A 23,962-nucleotide genomic window follows, 5' to 3' on the forward strand; every position below is an offset into this window, starting at 1 on the left:
AGTTGTTTTATTGTCCACCACTATTCAGGACTGGATGTAGCAGAACTGCGGAGCTTAGATCTGAACTGTTGATTGTGAATGGCTTAGCTCTGTCTATTGCATGCTGTTTCCGCTGTTTGACAAGCAAGTCGTCCTGCGTTGTAGCTTCACCAAGTTGACACCTAATTTTTAGGTATGCCTGATGACGTTTCAGCAGAAAATGGAAGAAAAGAAACATATTCTATGTAATTCTTGACAAAGTGAGATAATCGAGCCTGTAAACTTTTTGCAAAGTTCTCTCTCATTACAGAGAATTCAGTCGTAAAAGATATAAGTAAATGTCCTGATTGAGGGTCTGCACTCTAAAGGCTAACTTGTATTTTTCCCCCCCTTTACGCGGACCTTGCTGCGTATTTCTACCAAATGCTGTTTTATTGGAGATTTATTCTAAACTTCTTTGAAGGAGGTGGGGGTGTGGTTGCCGCAGATGACCGAGCCCTTGTCTCCAGGCGGCCGGAGATTGCCGAGCCCGAAACCCCAGGCGGCCGGAGATCGCCGAGTCCACGAGCTGCGAAGATGGCCGAGTCTGAGTCTGAGCCCGGTGCCTCCGGGCTGCCGGAGGTAGCCGAACCCCACACCTCCTGCCCGCCGCTGCCGAGTAGCTCCGGAGATTGCCGAAGCGCTGAGAGGGCTGAGTCCGCCGCTCGGGGGCGGGCGGTGGGGGGGGTTCCTGTCGGCGAGACGATGGCCACTTCAACGGAGCGCCGCGCTTTCGCTCAGAAAATTAACCGGTGAGTTCGCGCGAACCGTTCTGAGGCAACTTTTTATTCGCCGGCGGTAACTTTTTTTTTTGCCCCTTTTGAGGAGGTTGTCCCGGGGGGGGGGGGGGGGGGAGGGAAAGGAAAGAGACGCCCGAAAGTCGGGAGTTCTAATTTAAGTCAGTCGCAGAAAGCCCAAAATTTACCTCAGGAGCCGAAAACAATTTGGGTGGGGGGGGCCGGGCTTTGACCTGTGTGCGGGAGTTGCGCCCGGGCGGGGCCGGCGCAGGTGTCAAGCCGCCTTCCTTTACCTGAGGCAGAAGCCAGCATCGGGGAAAAACGTCTTTCCCGTTTCTTTCTCTCGCAACGGATGAGCCTCCCCTCTCGCTCCCGTCCCTGTGTTTAGGTTCGTTTCATTTTCCGCCATCCCCGTTTCCACACCCCCCCCTTCCCCCACTCCCCCCCCTCCCCATCCTTCCCCACACCCCCCACCCTTCCCCACCCCCCCCCCCTCCCCACCAAACCCCCCCTTCTCTCCCTCTCCCCTCCGGCGTGGTCCTGTTGTGAAAATCGGGCCGGTTTTCAGCGCCCTCGCCGCTGGTGCGGGAGGAAACGTGTTGAAGGTGAAGCGGCAGCAAAGTGTGTGACTGGTGACCCATGGAGGGAGAAACTGGCCATCATTGGACTCTGTTCCCAGTCATACTTAAACCAGAATAGGTTCTGCACCAAACCAATAATCACTGAGCCCGTCAGTTTATAGGACGCTCGTTTGATCGAATTTGGTTCTCCCTTTCTTCCCAAATTTTCCGTGCTCTGCCTCTCCTCACCACCATCCCCCCCCCCCCCCAAAAAAAAAACTCCTTAACTCACAAAGTTCAAATCCCAATCCAGAGCCTTGGGGACAAAAAAAAATCAACACACCGTGCTGTCCTGAGAGTGCTGCATTGTCGGAGTTGCCGTCTTTCAAATGACGTTAAACCTTTCTACCCTGTAAGGTGGCTGCAAAAGATCCCACCGCGCACTATGTTGAAAGAAGAACAAGGGATTTATCCCCCGGGGTCCTGGTCAAACTTTGTCCCTCGATCAACATCACAAATTATCTGGTCATTATCAGACTGTTGTTTTTGGGACCCTGTTGTGTGCAAATTGGCTCTCATGATCCTAACATTGCAATAGTGACTATGCTACAAAAGTACTTAATTGGCTGGAAAACACTTTGGGACACCCTGAGGTTGTGAAAGGTAAATGCATATCTTTTTCTCTCCTTTTTCCCAATTTGTTGGCTTTCTTGGGCGACCAGAGTACAGTCCCACCTACTGGTAACCCTGAGGAAAGCTTCCATTTTCATTATGTTAATCTTGTGTCACATGTTCACCTGTTCGGAGAATTGTAGCCCAGAGCCATTCTGTCCTCCCAGCCACACATGGAGTCACTGATGAGTTACCAGGAGCTGGGATCCTGGTTGATTTAAATCCTCCCTTGCCCTTGGGTGATGATTGTTAGCCTTCATGATCAAGATTAGCCTAATCACACACATTCAGCCATCAGACTAACTGGTTGCGTGATCTCTATTTGATACGCGGAAGAAACAAAGAAGCTGGCTTGATATGTGACACTGAGCTATTTACAACAGACAGAAATATTTAAGCTTTTTTGTGTGAGGTGGTGCAGTTATTCTGGCTGTTGTGCAGGAAGCAAAATTTTATTTATTTTCTTTACAGAAAGAGAAATGGGAATGAGATTAAATTTATAGTATTCCTTCAGATAATCTACAATGATTTGTTTGTAGGTTTATTTCCTTTGAAGTTTTCTTGCTTTTTATTAGCTATGTTTTTCAGTTGAAATGAATAGACTAGCTCCAGTGATTTTGATGTTGTAAAGTATTTACAGCAAAGGCCATTGTTGGAGTGCTGAGTTTTGGGTAGAGGGTTCAGACTGTTGGGTAGCAGAAGGTGATTACAAGATATTAAATCCATTCAGGTTTAGATAACATCATACAACGAGTGTGAACCCCTAAGATAAAAGCAAAATACTGTGGATGTTGGAGATCTGAAATAAAAACTGAAAATGCTGGAAAAACTCAGCGAGTGTGGCAGCATCTGTGGAAAGAGAAACAGTTAACATTTCAAGCCTGTACGACTCTTCAGAGCTAAAGAGAGGTAGAAATGTGATAGATGTTATACTGTTTCAGAGGGGGTGGAGCAAAATAGAAGGTCAAGGATAGGTGGGAGCTCAGGAGAAATTTGACAAAGATGTCATGGGCACAGGCAAAGAGAGTGTTAAAGACTAAAGGCGGTGTTGATAGTGGCTTAAAGATAAGAAAGCAGAATATGTTCATAGCAGAACAAGGGTCAGAACAAGGTTGCACTCTGCAAAAGCAAAACATAAGAACAAGTGACAGATGGCCATGTGGAGGTTGGGGGAAAGAATTAAAAAATGAAACTGGATTGAAAAGGGGGTAAAGATGGAGGATAAAGTTCATGGTCTGAAGTTGTTGAACTCAATGTTAAGCCTGGAAGGCTGTAAAGTGCTTAATTGGAAGATGAGTTGCTGTTTCTCCGGTTTGCTTTGGGCTTCACTAGAACATTGCAGCAGGCCAAGGATGGGCTGTGGGTATGGGAGCAAGATGGTGAGTTGAAATGGCAAGCGACAAGGAGGTCTGGGTCATGCTTGTGCACTGAGCAAAGGTATTCAGCAAAGTGGTCACTCAGTCTTTGTTTAGTCTCCCCAACATACAGTAGACTGCATTGGGAGCAGTGAATACAGCGTGAACCCTTGCTGTTTTTTTAACCATCACTCAAGGTTAAATTACAGGCTGAAAGTTGCTGTCTGGTATTGATTGCTCTTTAGTGTGCTGAGTTTCTGAGAGGCATTTTAATCTGCGCTTTATCTGGAAAATGCTCAACTAAATAAGAGGATTGAGCAGTTATGTTTTAGGTGTGCCACTTGTTCCAATCCACATATTGGTAATTGTGCCCTTAGTTGCCTTGACCATATGTATATTCCTTCTATAACCTCTGTCTGCCTCTTTTACCTCTTTCTTTTCCTTTAAGGCTCCCCTTGAAACCTACCTCTTAGATTAAGCTTTTACTCACTCATTCTAATATCAGTTTATGTGGGTTGGTGTCAGATTTTGTTTGATCAGTTCCCTGGGACATTTTACTTCATTAACGGTGCTTTATAATTTTAAAGTTGATGTCAGTTGATGAAACATGTGAGATCGCAAAGGTTTTATCTGTTTAACTGCTCAATTATATTGCAATGCGCTGCAATTCCAGTAGAATATATTCAGCTACACCATTGTTCCTCGTCACATTTGTAAGAATTCACATGAGCTTTTCATACCAATTGCATGATTGGTGAGAGTTTGTATATTTATGTCATGCTTTGTTAATGCAACAATATTATATAGTCTTTAATGATCGTTCAAACAAATGCAAATAATGATGGCCTGGGAAGCATTGTTACATGATTTATAACATCAAAACCCCAAAACTATATTGTAATCTTAATTCCCTCAACTAGCATTGTCTGATGTAGAAACAGAAAATGTTGGAAATGCTCAGCAGGCCAGGCAGCATATGTGGGGAGAAAGAGCGATCCTGTTTCAGGTCGATGAGCTTTCCTCAGGACTTTAGGTTTAATATTACATTTTCTGCAAATTAGTGCTGAGACTCTTTAGTGATGACCCACCTAGATTGTGCTGAATTCTGTAGCTGACCTCAGTGGGACAGGTTGTTGCACTTGATCTCAATGTGCCTGGATGAATAGGGTAAAATCAGTCCTTATCAGAATTCAACATTACTCTGTGTCTGTGTCTGTCTGCATCTTGGGTAAAGACAGGATTTGAGCTGATACTACTTGGGCTCGCACATGAACTTTGGGTGAATTATAGAGGGAGCCTGTGAATCCCAGAAAAGAATTCATAATCTTCATGGGAGTGGGCGGGTAAGATGGAGAAATCATTGGAAAGGGAGGTAGGAAAGAAAATTGCACCCATGATGAGATGTGATGCATCTCCTCATCTTTCTTGACTTTTCTGCAGCTTTTGACACATTTGACTATGTCAGCTTGTCCACTCAGTGGGACAGTCCACAACTGGTTCCACTTTTACCTACTCAGTGGTAGCCTGAGAATCCCCTTCAGTGGCTTTTCTTTCTGCTATTGCACTGGTATTTCTGGATAGCTGAGGGACCTTTCTTGACCCCTTTTCTATTTCTCAGTTACACACTGCAACTCGGTGATCAGAAGACATGATATTGAATTCCACATTCTGATACCATCCAGCCATCCCTCCACCGCTTTCAAATCCTTCACTGTCTCTACGTTGCGTGTACAACATCAAGTCTTTGATAAGCCACAGTTTCCTTCAGTTGAACATTGGATAGAGCAAAGCCATAGTCTTTTGGACCCTGCCACCAGCCCTCTTCCTTTGATATTGATTCCACCTCACCCCCTGCCATTGTCTCAGATTAAAATTGACTGCTCACAACCTCTACTTGACTCTGAAATGAGCATCCAACCCCATATTTACTCCATCACCAAGATCGCATACATCCCCAACTTGGTCAGTCTCCACCCCTCCCTCTGCTAACCGGCTACTGAAACCCTTTTATTACCTCCAGACTTGACTGTTCCATTGTTGTCCTGGCCAGCCTTCACTTTTACACCCTTTGTACACTTGAACTCATTCAAATCTCTGCTGCCAATAACCTAACTCTCACCAAATCCCATTCACTTATCAACCCTGTGCTCACTAACCCACATTGATCCCTGATCCACCATTCTCTCAAATTTTAAACGTTCATACTCATATTCAAGTCCCTTCATGGTCTCACCCCTCCCTTTCTCTGTAACCTCCTCCATCTATATGTCACTACATGAGCTGTTTTGTTCCAATTCAGGCCTCTTCCATAAACCCTGCTATCCCACGTCCTGGTCCACCGTTGTCCACTGTGCGTTGAAGCATCTAGGTCTAAGCTCTGGAAATCTCTCCATAGACCCCTCTGCCTTTTTTCACTTCCAGACTACTGCTGACTAAGGCTTTCATTGTTCCTGCTCCTTTGGCTCAGTATCAGTTCCAGTCTGATTACAATCCTATGTGATGTTTTCCTACATTAAAGGCGCTATATAAATTCTAGCAATAATTTTCATGAGATAATCTTAAAGTACAATAGGCTGTCTGTTTCCAGTGCAATTTTAGTATATAATATAGCACAATTACTATCATGAACATCATCTCTCATTTCATTGAGATTGTATGTTGCCAAATTTATGGATTGTAGAGGCTAATCACTGGCTTTAGGGGACCTTTGTAAACCTCTTGACTGTGGGTGATGATTAATCTGAAGCCCTGGGCAAATAGCAGTGATCCCCCCCCCCCCCCCCCCAGGCCCGAGGGTATTTTGATAATGTGACACAGGGATCTGCTCTCTGCTTCCTTGATGAGTGCTGTTGTATTCTCAGCAGTGCGAGGCCCACAACACACAATTTTCAGCTTAGTTTGTGACATTGTGAATGAAATTTTACTTTCATTATGGGATCTGCCATAATTTGCTTCTCTGAGCTCATAGTGAAGGACAGACAAGCGTGTAAACCAATGATTGTCCGATTTATTTAAACTTAAAAAACCTTTTGACTGAATTTTAAAACTGACTGAGACAGATTGAATAAAAGTTCATTGCTCCTTTGTGGATTAGTGTCATTCCCATTTGCTGTTTCCCTGCTTTGGTGGAAGCTTTTATTACTTATTACAATTGTTATACACTACTTGCTGTGCGTGGTGGTGGTAGAATTGGTTGAAACAGGGCCACGATGTGAACCTTGGCCTCAACATTTCCTTGGAGAAAACGCTTTCTGAGGACTTGGAGGGACTAACATCTTACTATGAAGAAAACCATCTTCGCGCAAACCTGTCAAAGACGCAAGTTTGTGCATTCCACCTCAGAAACTGTGAAGCCAAACGCCAGCTTAAAGTAACCTGGTGTGGAGCAACACCGACGCATTGCGAGCACCCTATCTACTTAGGAGTCACCCTTGGCAGATGCCTCACCTTCAAGAACCACATCGAAAAGACAAAGGCAAAAGTGAGCGCACGAAACAACATCCTGAATAAGCTCACTAACACAAAATGGGGAGCAAGCATGAAAACATTGTGAACCAGTGCACTTGCTCTTTGCTATTCCACTGCCGAATACGCCTGTCCTGCATGGGAAAGATCTACTCATGCTAAGAAGATGGATGCCATTCTGAATGCAAGCTGCCGACTTATCACAGGCTGTTTAAAACCAACAAACACCAATAGCCTATATATCCTGGCGGGTATCACTCCCCTTGATACAAGAAGAACAGTAGCCAGCAAGAAAGAGCGACTCCGTCAAACATCAGATGAGAGGCACCCTCTACATGGTCATACACCTACACCCAACCGCCTAAAGTCAAGAAAGCTTCATGAACAGTGTTGTTTCATTACAGTCGATCCCATCTGAGGCCCTTGTGCATCACCTTGTGGAAAGACCGACTCGCCAGTCTCGAACAACCCCCAGCGATGGAAATTCTACCGGATGAAAGCCTTCCCCCAGGAGCTAATTGCAACTGGGCAACCTGGAAGTGCCTTAACAGACTTAGGACTGGTTTAGGTGGTTGAAAGGTGTCACTAAGCAAATGGGGATATACAATCTGCCCGACAACTTGTGAATATGGAACTGAGCCACAGACTATGCAACATCTCCTGCAATGTCTATCGCTAGAGGAACCCTGCTTTGTTGTAGATCTTGCCAAATTCAACAACAAGGCACAAAAACGTGTCTAGTTCTGGCTGGGCCATGTATAGACTGTCTGTGGACACGATAAGAAGAAGGCAATTGTTATTACTTCAGTTACTTATTCAGGACCAGTAGAAAGGTAAACTTGCTGTGTGTTTTTACACCCATTTCCAATGTATAGATGTACCTCAACTTTCTAATGTAGCCCTTCATTTTTTGAACCTATTAAATTACAAATGATGATGATATTACATTAAATGGTCTTTCCATGTCATTGGTGACGGAATCAAAACGGGGAGCATTGATGATACCTGCAGTTTATTGCCTGACCCATTGTTATTCACGTGTCAATGTACTGTAGTTATAGTTTCAGTCTCTGCTGTGGCTCAGTTGGTAGCACTCTCGCCTCTGAGTCAAAAGGTTGTGGGCTCAAGTTCCACTCCAGATCCTGAGTACAAAAATCGAAAGCTGACACTCCAGTGCAATACCGAGGGAGTCCTGCACTGTCGGAGTTACTGTCCTTCAGCTGAGATGTTATACCAAGGCCCATCTGCCCTCCCAGGTGGAAGTAAAAGATCTAGTGGCACCGTTTGGAAGAAGAGCAGGGGAGTTCTCGCTGATGTCCTGGCCAACATTTATCCTTCAATCAACGTCACAAAAAACATATGATCTTGTCATTATCACGTGGGAGTTTGCTGCGTGCAAATGGCTGCCTTGTTTCCTACCTAACAACAGTGAATAAACTTCAAAATTGGAGTAGAAGCAAGTTATCCTCAATCCAAGGGACTGCCTAAGAAGAACTTCAAAAGTACAACATTGCCTGCCTCTAAAGCATTTTGGGATGTTCTGTGGTCATGAAAGGCATTATATAAATGCAAGTTCTTTTTTTCTTTTAGTTTATATTTAAAATTAACTTTTAATTAGTTGCCTAAAGTAAGGTATAAACTGAATACATTAAGAACTGTGCAGTATGATCAGCACCTTACTGATGCTACTCAGTCTTTTAATTTGCCACTTGTGAATTAGAAACACAGCTCTAAATTATATACCAAGCTCATTTTTATGTATCCTTTATCTTCCCCCGCCCAGGTATAAAGGAAATAACAGTGGATGTAAGCAGGATCCATCTTGACTTTTCAGCAGCTTTTGTTTCCTCAGGTTCTGGGAAGGAAAATTAGAGGAAGTGCCACTCTTTGCTTTTATGTCCATTCTTCTAACTCCTACACGATGTTTGTTTTTTTCCATCCCCCCCTTCTGCTTTGTTACATCCATGTCCCAACGGCTGGTTAAGATGAGCTTTGACAAGCGTCTAGGAGTTGGTCACACATCCATTCTTTCATCCACAGTTGGTTACCGGACAATAGAGAAGTGTGCACAGGCTCATTAGAGAATAAAGTATTATAAAAGCAACAGCTGTTCAAGATCGTGGAAGTAATAGAGTTTGAGGGATTGCCAACTTATTTTATCCTCTAATAAACCTCCAGCGCTTGGCCAGTGGATTAATCACTGATTGTCATTCCATTGAGTGTGAAGGCCATTTTTGATTTGCTGTGTGCCATTGAGTGGTTGCATGGTGTCTCTGTATTTGGAGATACGCTGAGAATACTCCATAGGGTACTGCAGGTTAAATGTTCGCTGAGGCTCCTCAAAGTTTTTAGCTGTGTCTGCTACACAGTTCACAGAACAGTTTGAGTGACATAGAACTTGGCCCAGAGCAGGTAAAAAATGATTGCTCTCTGTTAGATTAGTTTAAAGTGAAACAGTTAATGTGGAATGCGGAGCGAGGCCTGTGCAAGGCTGGCCCTGCTCTGGTTGTTGGACCTAATCGGGCAGCTTTTCTAAATTTCATGCAGAATTTGATGTGCATTTTTCAAAATGAAAGGGAAACTCATTCATTTTTGATTTGGTAATATTGAAGACGAGGGGAAATCACTGGGACTTATCAAAAGATCCCTGTCAGCAAAAGGCAAAGGCTGATTGTAAAAAAACTTGTTTGTGAGCTATTCGGAAAGGGAGGGAGTTCCCTGCGAACTGGAACATTGGAGCAGAAGTAGGTCATTCGACCCATCGAGTCTGCTCTGCCATTCAACTTGATCATGGCTGATCTTCTACCTGAATGCCATTTTTCTACACTATCCCCATATTCTTTGATGTCTTTAATAACTAAAAATCTGTCAATCTGTCTTGAACATACTCAATGTCTGAGCCTCCACGGCCCTCTGGGGTTGATGAATTCCAAAGATTCACCACCTGCTGAGTGAAGAACTTCCTCCTCATTGCTCCTAAATGGCCTTCCCCTTATTCTGAGACTCTGTCCCTGAATCTCTCAATCATTTAAGAAATACGCTGTATTTCCATTTTTCCTACCAAAGTGGATAATTTCACATTTTTCCACATTATAATCCATTTGCCATGTTCTTGCCCACTCACTTAGCCTGTCTGAGTCCCCTTGAAGCCTCTTTGCATCCGCCTCACAACTCTCATTCCCACCTAGTTTTGTGTCATCAGCAAACTTGGAAATATTATAATGGATCTCCACATCCAAATCATTGATCTAGATTGTGAACAACTGGGGCCCAAGTACTGATCTTTATAGTAATCCACTAGTCACAGACTGCTGACCTGAGAATGACCTGTAACACAGCTAAATGTAGGTCTTACTATCTGGTACACGCCATCCAGGCATCTTAACCACCACCTGCAGGAGAGAAGGGGTAAAAGGGGAGAAAATAGTTATGGCTGGAAATTGAAAGGACTTTCAGTCACAGGAATTCATTCCTAATAGCTGTAGAAACGTGCATTAGAATGTTAAATTTAAAAGCCAATACAGAAGAATGCAGATCAGAGGAAGTGTGTAAAAGCTGGATACAATGGTCTGGTCAGATAATAGCTTGAGTACTGTGTCCAGTTCTGACCATGAGAGTTAGTGTAGGAAAAAGCTCGAAGACATCCCTAATGTGGAAGTCAGAGTTATAAGTTCTATGCTCCTATGAGGAAAGATTGGAGAAACTTTGATTTTTGTTTTTCAGTTTTGAAAGATGTTTAAGAGACAATCTTCTCAAAGTATATAATTTTATTAACAATATGAGAAAAGTAAATCTGGAAAATTGCTTCAAACTATGCAATTAGGACAAGGACGCAGGTGCAAGTGAACAAAAGGTATGTTTATGATTGACACAGCCAGTTCTTTGCCCACGCAATGGCCTTCCAGATACAGCTGCGGAGGAAAAAACCACCGGATAATTTTTTAAAAGTTGGACGATACACTGTTGGCGGGTGGTAGGGGGTTGGTGGGAGGGTTAGGGGGTTGGTAGGTGTGGGGGCTGGGGGAGTCTCTAGATGGATGAGGAGTCAGATGGACTGAATGGCCTCTTGCATCCATAATAACCTTGACATGTAACCAGTGTAAAGATGAGAGTTTATACATCAGCTGCAGGACAGAGGTATTAAATATCTCTAATAAAGTATTTGAGCTTGTTAATTGCAAGTTGTGACTGCTCTCTGTTTCTTCCCATTTTCTGCAGCCCTTAAAACAAGATTATATAAAATAATTGTTCATTAAGCACAACAGCGAACACGTGATTGTGTCCTGTATAGGCAAGATTCTAATAGTGATGACTGTACATTACTACTTAATTCAAATAGTCGTTTGGTAGTACAGAACTTGAGCATTGCTGGAAAAAAAAGACGTCAAAGCTTTTCATCTTGCGATCATCAGGACACTTCGCAAGATTACCAATATCAGAGGAAAACAACAATTTATACTGTATGTGAAGAGAATGCCGATTGGTTAGTAAGTGGACTCTGGCAGAGATGTTGCCATGGAGAATGGACCAGTAATGGTGACTGACAGTTAACTGCCAAGCATTGTTTGAAATTTAAACCAGACAGACAGCTTGACCCTGATTGGTCAAGACATTGCTCTGAGGTTTGAGTCAGCAAATGGCTGTCATTTATTTTGTTTAGCTGAAACAGGCACAATGTGTGTACATGTTCTATCTGTCTGCAAAGAACAGGGTCTGTGTATTAATATATGTAGCTTCTAGTACATAGAATATAAGAAATAGGAACAGGAGTAGACCATTCGTCCCCTCAAGCCTGCTGCGCCATTCAATAAGATCATGGCTGATCTGCTTGTGTTTCAATTTCCACATTCCCATCTAACCCCAATAACCTTTGATTCCCTTGCCTAACAAGAATCTGTCTTCCTCTGTCTTAAAAATATTCAATGCCCCTGCCTCCATCACCTTCTGAGGCAGAGAATTCCAAAGTCGCACAACCGTCTAAGAGAAAAAAAATCTCCTCATCTCTGTCCTAAAAGGGCGACACCTAATTCTAAAACAGTGTCTCCTAGTTCTGGACTCACCCACGAGAGGAAACATCCTTTCAATGTCCACCTTGTCAAGGCCATTCAAGATCTTTTATACTTCAATCAAATCACCCCTCACTCCTCTAAACTCCAGTGGAAACAAGTCCAGTCTGTCCAACCTTTCCTCTTAAGACAACTCACTTATACCAGGTATCAATTTAATAAACCTCCTTTGAACCGCCTGAAATGCATTTACATCCTTCCTTAAATGAGGAGACCAAAACTGCACACACAGTATGCAAGGTGTTGTCACACCAATGCCCTGTATAACTGAAGCATAACATCCTTACTTTCATGTTCAATCCCTCTCATAATAAAGGATAGCATTCCATTAGCTGCCTTAATTACTTGCTGTACCTGCACGCTAACTTTTTGTCTCATGTACTAGAACACCTAGACCCCTCTGCACCTCAGAATTATGCAGCAGTTCCCCATTTAAGTAGTACTCTACTTTTTTATTCGTCTTGCCAAAGTGAACAACTTCACATTTTCCCCACATTAAACTCCATTTGCCAGATCTTTGCTCACTCAGTCAACCTATCTATATCCACATCTGTAACCTCCTCATGTCCTCTTCACAACACACTTTCCTAGCTATCTTTGTGTCATCAGCAAATCTAGCTACCGTGTCTTCACTCCCCTCATCTAAGTCAGTAACACGCATATGTGCCACACTATGAGCTCGACTGACAACCTTAGTCCACTTGCCAACTAATCAGCACTCTCTTCACATTCAATATAAATTGTCATATTCCTCTTATACTTGTGCAGTGTCCTGATGAGTGCAAGACAAAAAGGTTTGGCATTTTCAGCAATACTTAATTCAAAATTCCTTAATTTGGTAGACTGGGAACAGCTACTTGTGGGGAAATCTACAGAAGAGCAGTGGGGGGGGGCGGTGGGGGGCGGCGTTCAAAAAGGAAATGGGGAGGGTACAGGCTCCACATGTTCCCTCTAGGGTGATAAGAAGAAGTAATAAGACCAGAGATATTCAGGATACGATGAGAAGGAAAAGAGAGGCTTTTAGTAGGTACAAGGGGAGCAAATTAGTGGAGTACAGAAAGTGCAGGGTGGAGCTTAAGAAAACAATTCAGAGAGCAAAGAGGGGATTTGAGAAAGCCCTGGCTGGTAAAAGTAGGGAAAATCCCAAGATATTCTATAAGTATATCAATGGGAAGAGGATAACCAGGGAAAGAGTAGGGCCCATTAGGGACCAAGGGGGCAATCTATGGGTGGAGCCAGAGGACATCGCTAGAGTGTTGAATGAATACTTCACATTTGTCTTCACCCAAGAGAATGAGGATTAAGGTATGGAACTCGGGGAGAGAGACTGAGAGGTTCTTGAGCAAATTGATTTAGGGAGTAACAAGGTATTTGAGGTGTTGGCAGGCTTAAAAGTGGACAGATCTCCAGGTCCGGATGAGTTGTGTCCCAGACTGCTGAGGGAGGCAAGGGAGGAGATTGCAGGGGCTCTTAACCAAATTTTTAATTCCTCTCTGGCCAGGGGGGAGGTGCCAGAGGACTGGAGAACAGTTAATGTGGTTCCGCTATTTAAGAAGGGTTGTAGAAATAAGCCAGGGAACTACAAGCCAGTGAGTCTCACTCCAGTGGCAGGGAAACTATTGGAGAAAATTCTGAAGGAGAGAATCTATCTCCACTTGGAGAGGCAAGGTTTAATCAGGGATAGTCAGCATGGCTTTGTCAGAAGGAGGTCATACCTAACAAATTTGACTGAAATTTTTGAGGAGGTGACCAGGTGTGTAGATGAGGATAGTGTAGTTGATGTAGTTTATATGGATTTCAGCAAAGCCTTTGACAAGGCCCCACATAGGAGACTTATAAGGAAGGAAAATGCCCATGGGATACAGAGTAATTTGATAAGGTGGATTCAAAATTGGCTTATTTGTAGGAGACAGAGGGTGATGACAGAAGGCTGCTTTAGTGACTGAAAGCCAGTGTCCAGTAGCATACCACAGGGATCTGTGCTGGGTCCCCTATTATTTGTCATTTATATAAACGACATAGATGACTATGTGGGGGAAGGATTAGTAAGTTTGCGGATGACACAAAGATTGGCCGGGTGGTTAACAGTGAGGTTGAGTGTCTTGGGCTACAGGAAGATATAGACGGGATGGGCAGATAAGTGACAGATGGAATTTAACCCTGAAAAGTGTGAGGTGATACACTTTGGAAGGAGCAATTTGACAAGGAAGTATTCAATGAACTGCACGACACTAGGAAGTTCTGAGGAACAAAGGGACCTTGGCGTGTGTGTCCATAAATCTCTGAAGGTGGAGGGGCATGTTAGTGGGGCGGTGAAAAAGGCATATGGGACACTTGCCTTTATCAATCGAGGCATAGGTTACAAAAGTAGGGAGGTCATGTTGGCGTTGTATAGAACCTTGGTGAGGCCACAGCTGGAGTACTGTGTGCAGTTCTGGTCACCACAGTATAGGAAGGATGTGATTGCACTGGAGGGGGTGCAGTTCACCAGGATGTGGGATGAAACATTTAAGTTATGAAGAGGGGTTGGATAGACTTGGGTTGTTTTCGTTGGAGCAGAGAAGACTGAGGGGCGACCTGATCGAGGTGTACAAGATCATGAGGGGCATGGACCGGGTGGATTGGGAGCAGCTGCTCCCCTGAGTTGAAGGGTCACTCACGAGGGGACACAAGTTCAAGGTGAGGGGCAGGAGGTTTAGGGGGGATGTGAGGAAAAACTTTTTTACCCAGCGGGTGGTGACTGTCTGGAATGCACTGGCTGGGAGGGGGTTGCCTCACATCCTTTAAAAAGTACCTGGATGAGCACTTGGCACGTCATAACATTCAAGGCTATGGGCCAAGTACTGGTAAATGGGATTAAGTAGGTAGGTCAGGTGTTTCTCACATGTCGGTGCAGACTCGATGGGCTGAAGGACCTCTTCTGTACTGTGTGATTCTGAATGATGTGCTTTTTTTAAAGCACTAAATTTCCACCTTTCTGTCATTTATGTTGTTTCATTCCAATGATTTAATGCTCCACATTTTTAGTGTAAAAGATGACTGAATTATCAGGTGTAAATCATTTTTAATTTTGTATCCTGTATGGTCATGCTCCTGTTCCTCAGTTTGTTGTGAATTGACAAATTAATCAACTTTTGAAATCTGGAGGGCAGAAGAATGAAAATAAATCCTTGTGAAAATGGTAGTTGTTTTTGTTACAGATTTGCTTCATGTTTCTAGAAGACCTCTGGTTTGTAATATTAGTCCGTGTTATGCCTCATTCCCCATATTGTTTGAACAGCGAACACATTCTGGCTTCCCTCTGCTGATTTTAGAAGGGCTTACTCAATGCATCAGAAATGCATTTGATTGTTTCCCAAATAGCTCAATTACATTGATTAACTGGTCTGTGCAGCCGTACAGACCAGGCAGATGCAGCTTCAATAGTTATTCTGTGCTCAGTTAATTGATCTCAGCCCAGGTAGTAGGGACGGTACAATTGGCCTGAGCATCCCTGGTTTAGGAGAATTGACAGCACCATTCCTTTGATTGCGTCACTTGCTGACCCTGGCCAATTTTAATTCTGACTGCTGGAGAGGACTTATTTCTCCTTTTCTGATGCAATCTTGTTGCCCGTCAATTTAGTGGTCTGGATTTTTCAGTCTGCTAACAGTCCTGACAGAGACAGGTGGACCTCAAGATTAAGTGCAAATCAGAGCCCTATGATGCAGTTAGATCCGTGATCATCAAAACCCGACCTAGTGCTTAACGCTAGCATGGGCTAGCTGACTTTTGTGGCTGCTATGGGCCAGCTGACTTCCTCACACCATGGTGTGTGTTTCTCAAGGGGGTGTAAAGGGCTAACATCGTGAGAAAGAGCAATGCTTGCATATCTTATAGCCTCACTGCTACACCTGTGCGATGGAGCTCATCACTTTCAATTATCTGCGGAGAACTGATTCTAAAAGATGAGCAACTTCTTGAAAGCTTTTATCTATTTGGCCTAAGGGACACATCTGTCCCTTCAATGTGGAGCCCATAGTCTGCTCTTGGAACTTACGCGAAAGTTGTGAAGGTTGGTGACACTGACTTTCTTTATGAGGTCCCTGCTACAGCATCCCTGGAAGTGGCCACACTCTTCAAGATAGACTCGGAGTGCTGATGCCATGCGAGCTGATATCACACTAGTTGGACAAGACTCCTCTGTCGTGCTGAAACAGGCCTTTCAATACCAGATACAATTACTTGCAAAAGATGAGCAGTCTTTTTAGAGTTGGGCTTCCAGAATTATCATTTTTGTCCTGCATAGCAGAATTGGGAGAGGACTTTGCTCTCTGGTGAATTCATTCCTAGACTGTCCCTGCCAGTTGTGCCTGCTGCTGCTCGCTTATGCTCAGTGTTTCACCAGACGCACAGTCTCTGATTTCTGTTTGCAGTTAAAATCAGAGCTTTAGTGTCTGGAGACACACATGAATAATGGCCCCTTTGACATGGTACCAGTGCCGCCTTAGGAGCAATGGAACTGTATTTAGGAAAACAGTCAATACCTTCAGGAGGGGAGAGGAAAAGTGTTCAGGTGGTTGGGGGGGGCAGATGGATAAAGAAACGGGACAGCAGGAAGAGGTGGATACAAATGCAGCAGGAAATGGTCTGTATCCTTTTCTGTTCGTGTTCCTTTGCCATAAGGGAGGTAACGTCAGTCAGACTGTCACTTTCTACTTTTAGTTTTCTTGGTCATCCTGTTTCTTTATTATTGTATATTTGGTGGGTGATTCAATGCTGATTTCAACACCCCCCCCTCCCCCCCCTCCACTCTTCACTGAGAAAATGGAATCTCACAATAGAAACTGACATCTGCAATTGATCACGTGCTTGGGTTGAAGCCACTCAATAGCTGCAGGCATTGCTTGCCAGCTTTGTTGAGCTGAACACAAAGGAACTCAACCAGCTTGTGAGCAACATCATTGTGCAGCTTCTTAGTCACCTCCCATCCTTTGTGTCTTGTTGAACTTCTTCCATGCCACACTGATTAGCTCCTACTACATTGTATCTTTTGTCCTCTGGCTTCATCATTGCTCATTCTTTAATTTTTATAGAAAATTCGGAGCACAGGGTGGATGGAGAGTTAAGTGTGGGATTTGAAAACTGTCAAGTCTGGTGGAATTCCTGGTAATTGAACGAGGTGGTTTCCATCACTAATCCTTTTCAGTTTGGCACACTCGATAGTTTTACCATTCTTGGTTTCCCAATTTGCCAATTATCACACCCCAAACTGGGACATTTCTCTTCAAATTTTAAAGCGAATAAAAGCTGGAAGAATATTGTGGGAGTATGCTGTTGTCTGACACATGTCCAGCTGCATCTGACAGTAGAATCTCCGCAATAACAGATTTTTGTGCTGTTACAGATTCACTGTTTTGATTTAAGAGATTCACTTCTGGATTGCAAATGTTCAGCTGCTAATTTTCACATCCTATTAAATTTGTGTTCCCTTTTTGTTTTTGGTTTTCTTCACATTTGAGCTCACGCTTATAAATAACTGAGCAATTGGTCGCTTTGAATCTTAAAATAAATGACTGGGAAAGTAACCAGACCTGACAGTGTAATGAAGCTGAATTCAGATGCAGGTTTTCAAATATTCTATTTACACAATGTGTTAATTGATCTCTCTTATTGCGTCAGAACCGATTGTCCTGATATCTTTGGCATTTGCTGTTTAAAACTAACTGGAAAAAGGCAATAAAAATAGATTTTAAAAAAATGTTAAAAGTTGAATCCTTGTAACTGTTTAACCTCCAAAAGCATCTTTGATTGTGAGGCTTGCTTTCTAAAGAGTCAGAGTGATCAGGAAGGAGAACGGTTTGTGCTTGGACAGTGATCAGATGATGGAGAAACTAATATTTCCTCCAGACTAATGTTACTAAAGTTGAATCCACCTATTTTAGCCCTGCCATCACCTCCTACAATGGTCTAGCTTTCACTATCAATCCAACTGACTACCACTCTTAGCTGAGGCTGAAGGTGCAGTTTGGTGCGCTGTTCAACAGTGAGCTTCCTACGTCTGTCTTTTACCGTGGAAACCTTCTTTGACACCTCTAGCATTTCCCACTTAAGTCATGGGAGAAGGAAGGACCTTTCAGCCTGCTATCCTCCACTAACCAGCCTCCACTGATTGTAACTCATTCAACATGCTGCAACCCATACTCTGTCTTGCACCAAGTTGTCCTCTCCCGTTTCCTTTTATCTTGGCAGACTTTACTGGCTTACCACATCCTCGCTTTCAAGACTCACCACTGCCTCGCTACACACACCACTTCATCTCTCTCCTCAGCCCATTAGTCACGTAGGCACATTCCACGCTTTTGACACTGGCTTACAACTGACTCTGTCAACAATGTCACCCCTGCCCTCTTAACTCCTTCCACTCATCATTTCACCATGCTTTCTAAAACATCCGAAAGCTACTTCTTTAACCATGCTTTTGCCATTTTCCACCATTTCTTCTTCCACCTCGGGTTTGGTTTCAACTAGTTTCTTTCTCATCCTCTTAAAAGTCCATTGGGGGTTTTCTTTATGTGAGGCGTGGCATGGAAATACAAATTGTTCCAAAACTGTTGGACCCAGTAACTTGTAAGCAACAATGTGGAGTTTTATAAGAGCCTTGCATGCAAGTGTAATATAACTGATGTGTCTCGGTGACACAGGATCTGATGGGGTGTTGGTAGATTTTTTTTTGTAATGAAATGCAGTTAAATTCTCAGACTTTACATGCATTAACACCAAGCTGTACATGCACAATTCAGATGTGTCTTTCGTACATAAAAGCTCAAACATGGAAAGTGAATCACTTTCATCTTTTCACAATGTGTGTATAATCTTTCTCTTTGACCTACAGAAGCATAGTCTACTAATTTAAGAATACTGAAGTGTTAATGTCCTACGACATTGCTTGTGGTGAGTCTCTAATTTATGATGAAATTGGCTTTCTTCTTTCTATTACAATATATAATGGAATTAAAAACGATTCATTCATAGAAAATGGCACAGCTTGTTTTGATATGTACCGAGGACATGGCCATGGTGTCTGGCAAGCTGCCTCAGAGAAGAGCCAAGCCACTTAATTCAATTGCATGTCCCTTGTGTGTTTTATTTGTACATATGTTTGATATACAGCTCCTTTTTTTGTGTTTGAGGCATATATTGGTTGTCTTGGTCATTTTATTTTAAAGTCTCTTGTTTAAATTGAGTAGCCAGCCTCTGAGTTTGGCCAGAGATATTCTGGTTGGCAGGTGATAAGCTAACATATAAAGGTTATTTTTTAAAAATTCATTCATGGGATGTGGGCTCTGCTGGCTGGGCCAGCATTTATGCCCATCACTAATTGAGAAGGTGGTGGTGAGCTGCCTTCTTGAATCACCGCAGTCCATGTGGTGTAGGTACCCCCACAGTACTGTTAGGGAGGGAGTTCCAGGATTTTGACCCAGCGACCGTGAAGGAACGGCAATATATTTCCAAGTTAGAATGATGAGTGACTTGGAGGGGAACTTCCAGGTGATGGTGCTGCCATCTATCTGCTGCCCTTGTCCTTCTAGATGTTAGTCGTCGTGGGTTTGGAACAGCCTTGGTGAATTCCTGAAGTGTATCTTGTAGATGGCACACACTGCTGCTACTGTGCGTTGGTGGTGGAGGGAGTGAATGTTTGTGGTACCAATCAAGCGGGCTGCTTTGTCCTGGGTGATGTCAAGCTTCTTGAGTGTTGTGGATGCTTTACTCATTCAGGAAAATGGGGAGTATTCCATCACACTCCTGACTTGTGCCTTGTAGATAGTGGACAGACTTTGGGGAGATAAATGGGTGGATTACTCATTGCATGATTCCTAGCCTCTAACCTGCTGTTGTGGTCACAGTATTTATATGGCTAGTCCAGTTCATTTTCTGGTCAGTGATAATCCCCAGGATGTTGATAGTGGGGGATTCAGTGATGGTAATGCCATTGAACATCAAGGGGCGATGGTTGGATTCTCTCTTGTTGGAGATGATCATTGCCTGACACTTGTGTGGCGCGAATGTTACTTGCCACTTGTCAGCCCAAGTTTGAATATTGTCCAGGTCTTGCTGCATTATCTGAGGAGTCGCAAATGGTGCTGAACATCGTGCAATCATCAGCGAACATCCCCACTTCTGACCTTATGATGGAAGGAAGATCATTGATGAAGCAGCTGAAGATGGTTGGGCCGAGGATACTGCCCTGAGGAACTCCTGCAGTGATGTCCTGGAGCTGAGATGACTGACCTCCAACAACCACAGCCATCTTCCTTTGTGCTAGGTATGACTCCAACCAGCGGAGCGTTTCCCCCTGATTTCCACTGGCTCCAATTTTGCTAGGGCTCGTTGATGCCACACTCTGTCAACTGCGGCCTTGATGTCAAGGGCAGTCACTCTCACCTCTCCTCGGGAGTTCTGCTCTTTTGTCCATGTTTGAACCAAGGCTGTAAGGAGGTCAGGAGCTGAGTGGCCCTGGCGGAACTCAAACTGGGCATCAGTGAGGAGGTTATTGGTAAGCTAGTGCTGCTTGATAGCATTTTTGATGACCCCTTCCATTACCTTACTAATGATAGAGAGTAGACTGATGGGACTGTAATTGGCCCAGTTGGATTTGTCCTGCTTTTAGTGTACAGGACATATGTCGGCAATTTTCCACGGCGGGTAGATGCCAGTGTTGTAGCTGTACTGGAAAAGCTTGGTGAGGGGTGTGGCAAGTTCTGAAGCACAAGTCTTTAGTAGTATTGGCGGCATATTGTCAGGGCCCATAGCCTTTGCAGAATCCAGTGCCTTCAGTCGTTTCTTGATATCACGTGGAGTGAATCAAATTGGCTGAAGACTGGCATCTGTGATGCTGGGAACCTCCGGAGGAGGCCGAGATAGATCACCTTATTGTCATTTCTGGCTGAAGGTTGTAGCAAATGCATCTGCCTTATCTTTTGCACTGATGTGCTGGGCTCCTCCATCATTGAGGATGGTGATATTTGTGGAGCCTCCTCCTCCAGTGAGTTGTTTAATTGTCCACCGCCATTCACGATTAGATGTGGCAGGACTGCAGAGCTTAGATCTGATTTGTTGGTTGTGGGATCGTTTAGCTCTGTCTATCACTTACTTGCTGTTTGGCACGCAAGTAGTCCTGTGTTGTAGCTTCACCAGGTTGACACCTCTTTTTTAGGTACATGCCTGGTGCTGCTCCTGGCATACCCTGCTGCACACTTCATTGAACCAGGGTTGATCCCCTGTCTTGATAGTAATGGTAGAGTGGGGGATATGCCAGGCCACGAGGTTACAGATTGTGTTCGAGTACAATTCTGCTTCTGCTGATGGCCCACGGTGCCTCAGGATGCCCAGTCTTGAGTTGCTAGATCTGTTCGAAATCTATCCCATTTAGTACGGTGGTAGTGCCACACAAAACAATGGAGGGTTTTCTCAATGTGAAGGCAGGACTTCATCTCCACAGCGCAGTGGTCACACCTACCGATACTGTCATGGACAGATGCATCTTCGGCAGGCAGTTAGTGAGGATGAGGTTAAGTATGTTTTTCCCTCTTTTTGGTTCCCTCACCACCAGCCGCAGACCAAGTCTAGCAGCTATGTCATTTAGGAATCAGTCAGTGGTGGTGCTACTAAGCCACTTTTGGTGATGGACATTGAAGTTCCCCACCCAGAGTACATTCTGAGCTAGTGTTTCCTCCAAGTGGTGTTCAACATGGAGGAGCACTGGTTCATCATTTGAGGGAGGGCGGTAGTTAGTAATCAGCAGGAAGTTTCTTTGTCCATGTTTGACCTGATGCCGTGAGACTTCATGGGGTCTGGAGTCGATGTTGAGGACTCCCAGGGCAACTCCCTGCCGACTGTATATCATTGAGCCGCCACCTCTGCTGGGACAGGATGTACCCAGGGTTGGTGATGGTGGTGTCTGGGACTTTATCTGTAAGGTATGATTCTGTGAGGATGACTATGTCAGGCTGTTGCTTGACTAGTTTCTGAGACAGCTCTCCCAATTAAAGTAGGATATTAGTAAGGAGGAGTTAACAAGGTTGACTAGGCTGAGTTTGCAGTTGTCGTTTCCGGTGCTTAGGTCGATGCCAGGTCATCCATCTGGTTTCATTCCTTTTTTGTGACTTTGTAGCGGTTTGTAACAACTGAGTGGTTTGCTAGGCCGTTTCAGACAGCATTTTAAGAGTCAACCACATTGGAGTCACATGTAGGCCAGACCAGGTAAGGATGACAGATTCCATTCTCTAAAGGACTTTAGTGAACCAGGTGGGTTTTTACAACAATTGACAATGGTTTCATGGTCATCACCAGATTTTTAATTCCAGATTTTTTAATGAATTCAAATTCCAGAGATTCGAACCCTGGGCCTCTGGAATACTAGTCCAGTGATAACACCACTATGCTAATGCCTCCCCTTGTCAGGGACCTTGTGTTTGGTTAAATTTGCATTCTAGTTTAGCACAGCAGATGCAACTGTTATCTTTTTCCCTTCTCGTTTCACAAGGAGAAGACCGCACGCTTGAGCCTCCATCGAACATTGGTGTTATGGCACAGCCGATTGTAAATGCTAATCTGCTCAAATCCCAAAGGGAAACTTGAAACAACTGCCACAACTGTTTTGCAATTTGCATAAATTTCGAGATGCTTGCCTTGAATTCGGAAGTAATAAGACCACTGAGTCTTATAGGTTTCTTGCAAAACTAAATTAAACCTTTATTAATAGAAGAAATTATTTTAAGCACACGCAAAGGTCCACAAATTACTACTGCGATAACTTAACTCCCCGAGTTAATCTAACTCCCAGTTACACTTTTGTTAAGGCAACAGTGAGACGCACAGATTTTAAAAGACCCAGACAAAGAAACACGATACCCTGAACAATCTAATTCAGTGAGTTTTCTTAACTTCAGTTCTTTGTAGACAGCAGCTTGAGATTTAAATGCTGGAGGTTGTTCACACTTGTTCTAGACCTTATGATGCCTACCCTTTCACAAAGCTTTCTCTCCTTTATACATATTTTCCCCTTTGAATGCAAATTCCCATTGTTTTGCTTTGTATTTGGACTTTACCTCTCTAATAATAAAAATCTCTCATAGCACCAATTTTACCACTAATCTTTGGGAAAAATAAACACCCTATTTCTTAACTTCTCCTGGCTAGGTGAAACTTTTCACCCTTTGTTTGAATTCAAGCTAATCTGGTTTATTTAAAATGCAAATCTTCCTTTTACACCCTTAATTCTAAAACTTCCCCCATGTTTACCTACTTAATATTTCAAACCTAGCTCATCTCCTGATGCATCAAAGCCTTCAGACCAGCTGCCTTTAATTCAATTAAATCTCTCTCACGCACACGCACACACATAGACACAGACCCACTATTACCCTACTTAACAATAAATTCCAATAACATTATCAAAATTATTATATCTTCCTGACAATTAGCTAGATATGGACACTTAGACAAATTTGAGACTTTGTGCTTTTTTGCAAAGGCACAGATTTCTGATGGGAAATTTGCATTTCAGACACCGGGAAATCCCATTGCATAGATAAGCATCATCTTCTTCCTTGCAAATGTTGTGCTTTCAGGTCTTTATTATTTTTAAAAATTGCTAAGATGTGCCCCAGTGGGTGTCAGTGTGTGTGGAACTGTACCCCATTGAGAGTGCTTAGCATGGCAAGAAACCCATGTTTCTGTCTGAAATTATTTTAGGGTAATTTGATGGGTTCAGTTTCTCTTTTCTTGTAGGTTTCTGAACCTTCCTAATAGTTTTAAGTTCTGCTTGCTGATTGATCCGTTGGCTGCATGTTACAGTTTTATAAAGGTGAAATTTGAGCCAATTGGTTAGAAGTGGAGTGCATATTTTACGTTTAACATATGACACTTTAAGTGTGATGGATAAATGTATGCCAGATGTACCATTTTTATAACTTTATGGATAGATTTGCAAATCTTATGTTTTGTGCATGTCTGTTACACATTAGATGTCACACATCGTTTGCAAAACCTTAATAAGAAAGTTAGTCATTGACCTGAAGGCTGAAATTTACAACCAGTTTCCTAAC

At 43.4% G+C, this 23,962-nt stretch overlaps 2 protein-coding genes across 11 annotated transcripts in view; one reads left to right on the top strand and one right to left on the bottom strand.

Moving 5' to 3' along the window:
* Positions 1-1,744, bottom strand: part of LOC121271328 (dynein light chain Tctex-type 5-like) — a 37,056-nt gene extending 35,312 nt beyond the window's left edge. The window contains exon 1 of the mRNA XM_041177263.1: positions 1,659-1,744. The gene's annotated coding sequence lies outside the window, so the exon portion shown is untranslated. The remainder of the gene's footprint in view (positions 1-1,658) is intronic.
* The window catches only part of LOC121271327 (dedicator of cytokinesis protein 7-like), a 151,893-nt gene continuing 128,436 nt past the window's right edge, over positions 506-23,962 (top strand). For 3 of the 10 annotated variants that reach the window (XM_041177253.1, XM_041177256.1, XM_041177259.1), the window contains exon 1: positions 517-770. In XM_041177253.1, the coding sequence (XP_041033187.1) occupies positions 556-770 (215 nt within the window). In that variant the 5' untranslated portion in view covers positions 517-555. Of the gene's footprint in view, positions 771-23,962 lie in introns of all 10 variants that reach the window. The other 7 variants (XR_005941704.1, XM_041177261.1, XM_041177255.1 and 4 more) reach the window with 4 other exon arrangements.

Source organism: Carcharodon carcharias, chromosome 30 (genome assembly GCF_017639515.1).
Source record: "Carcharodon carcharias isolate sCarCar2 chromosome 30, sCarCar2.pri, whole genome shotgun sequence".
NCBI classification, from domain to species: Eukaryota; Metazoa; Chordata; class Chondrichthyes; order Lamniformes; family Lamnidae; genus Carcharodon; species Carcharodon carcharias.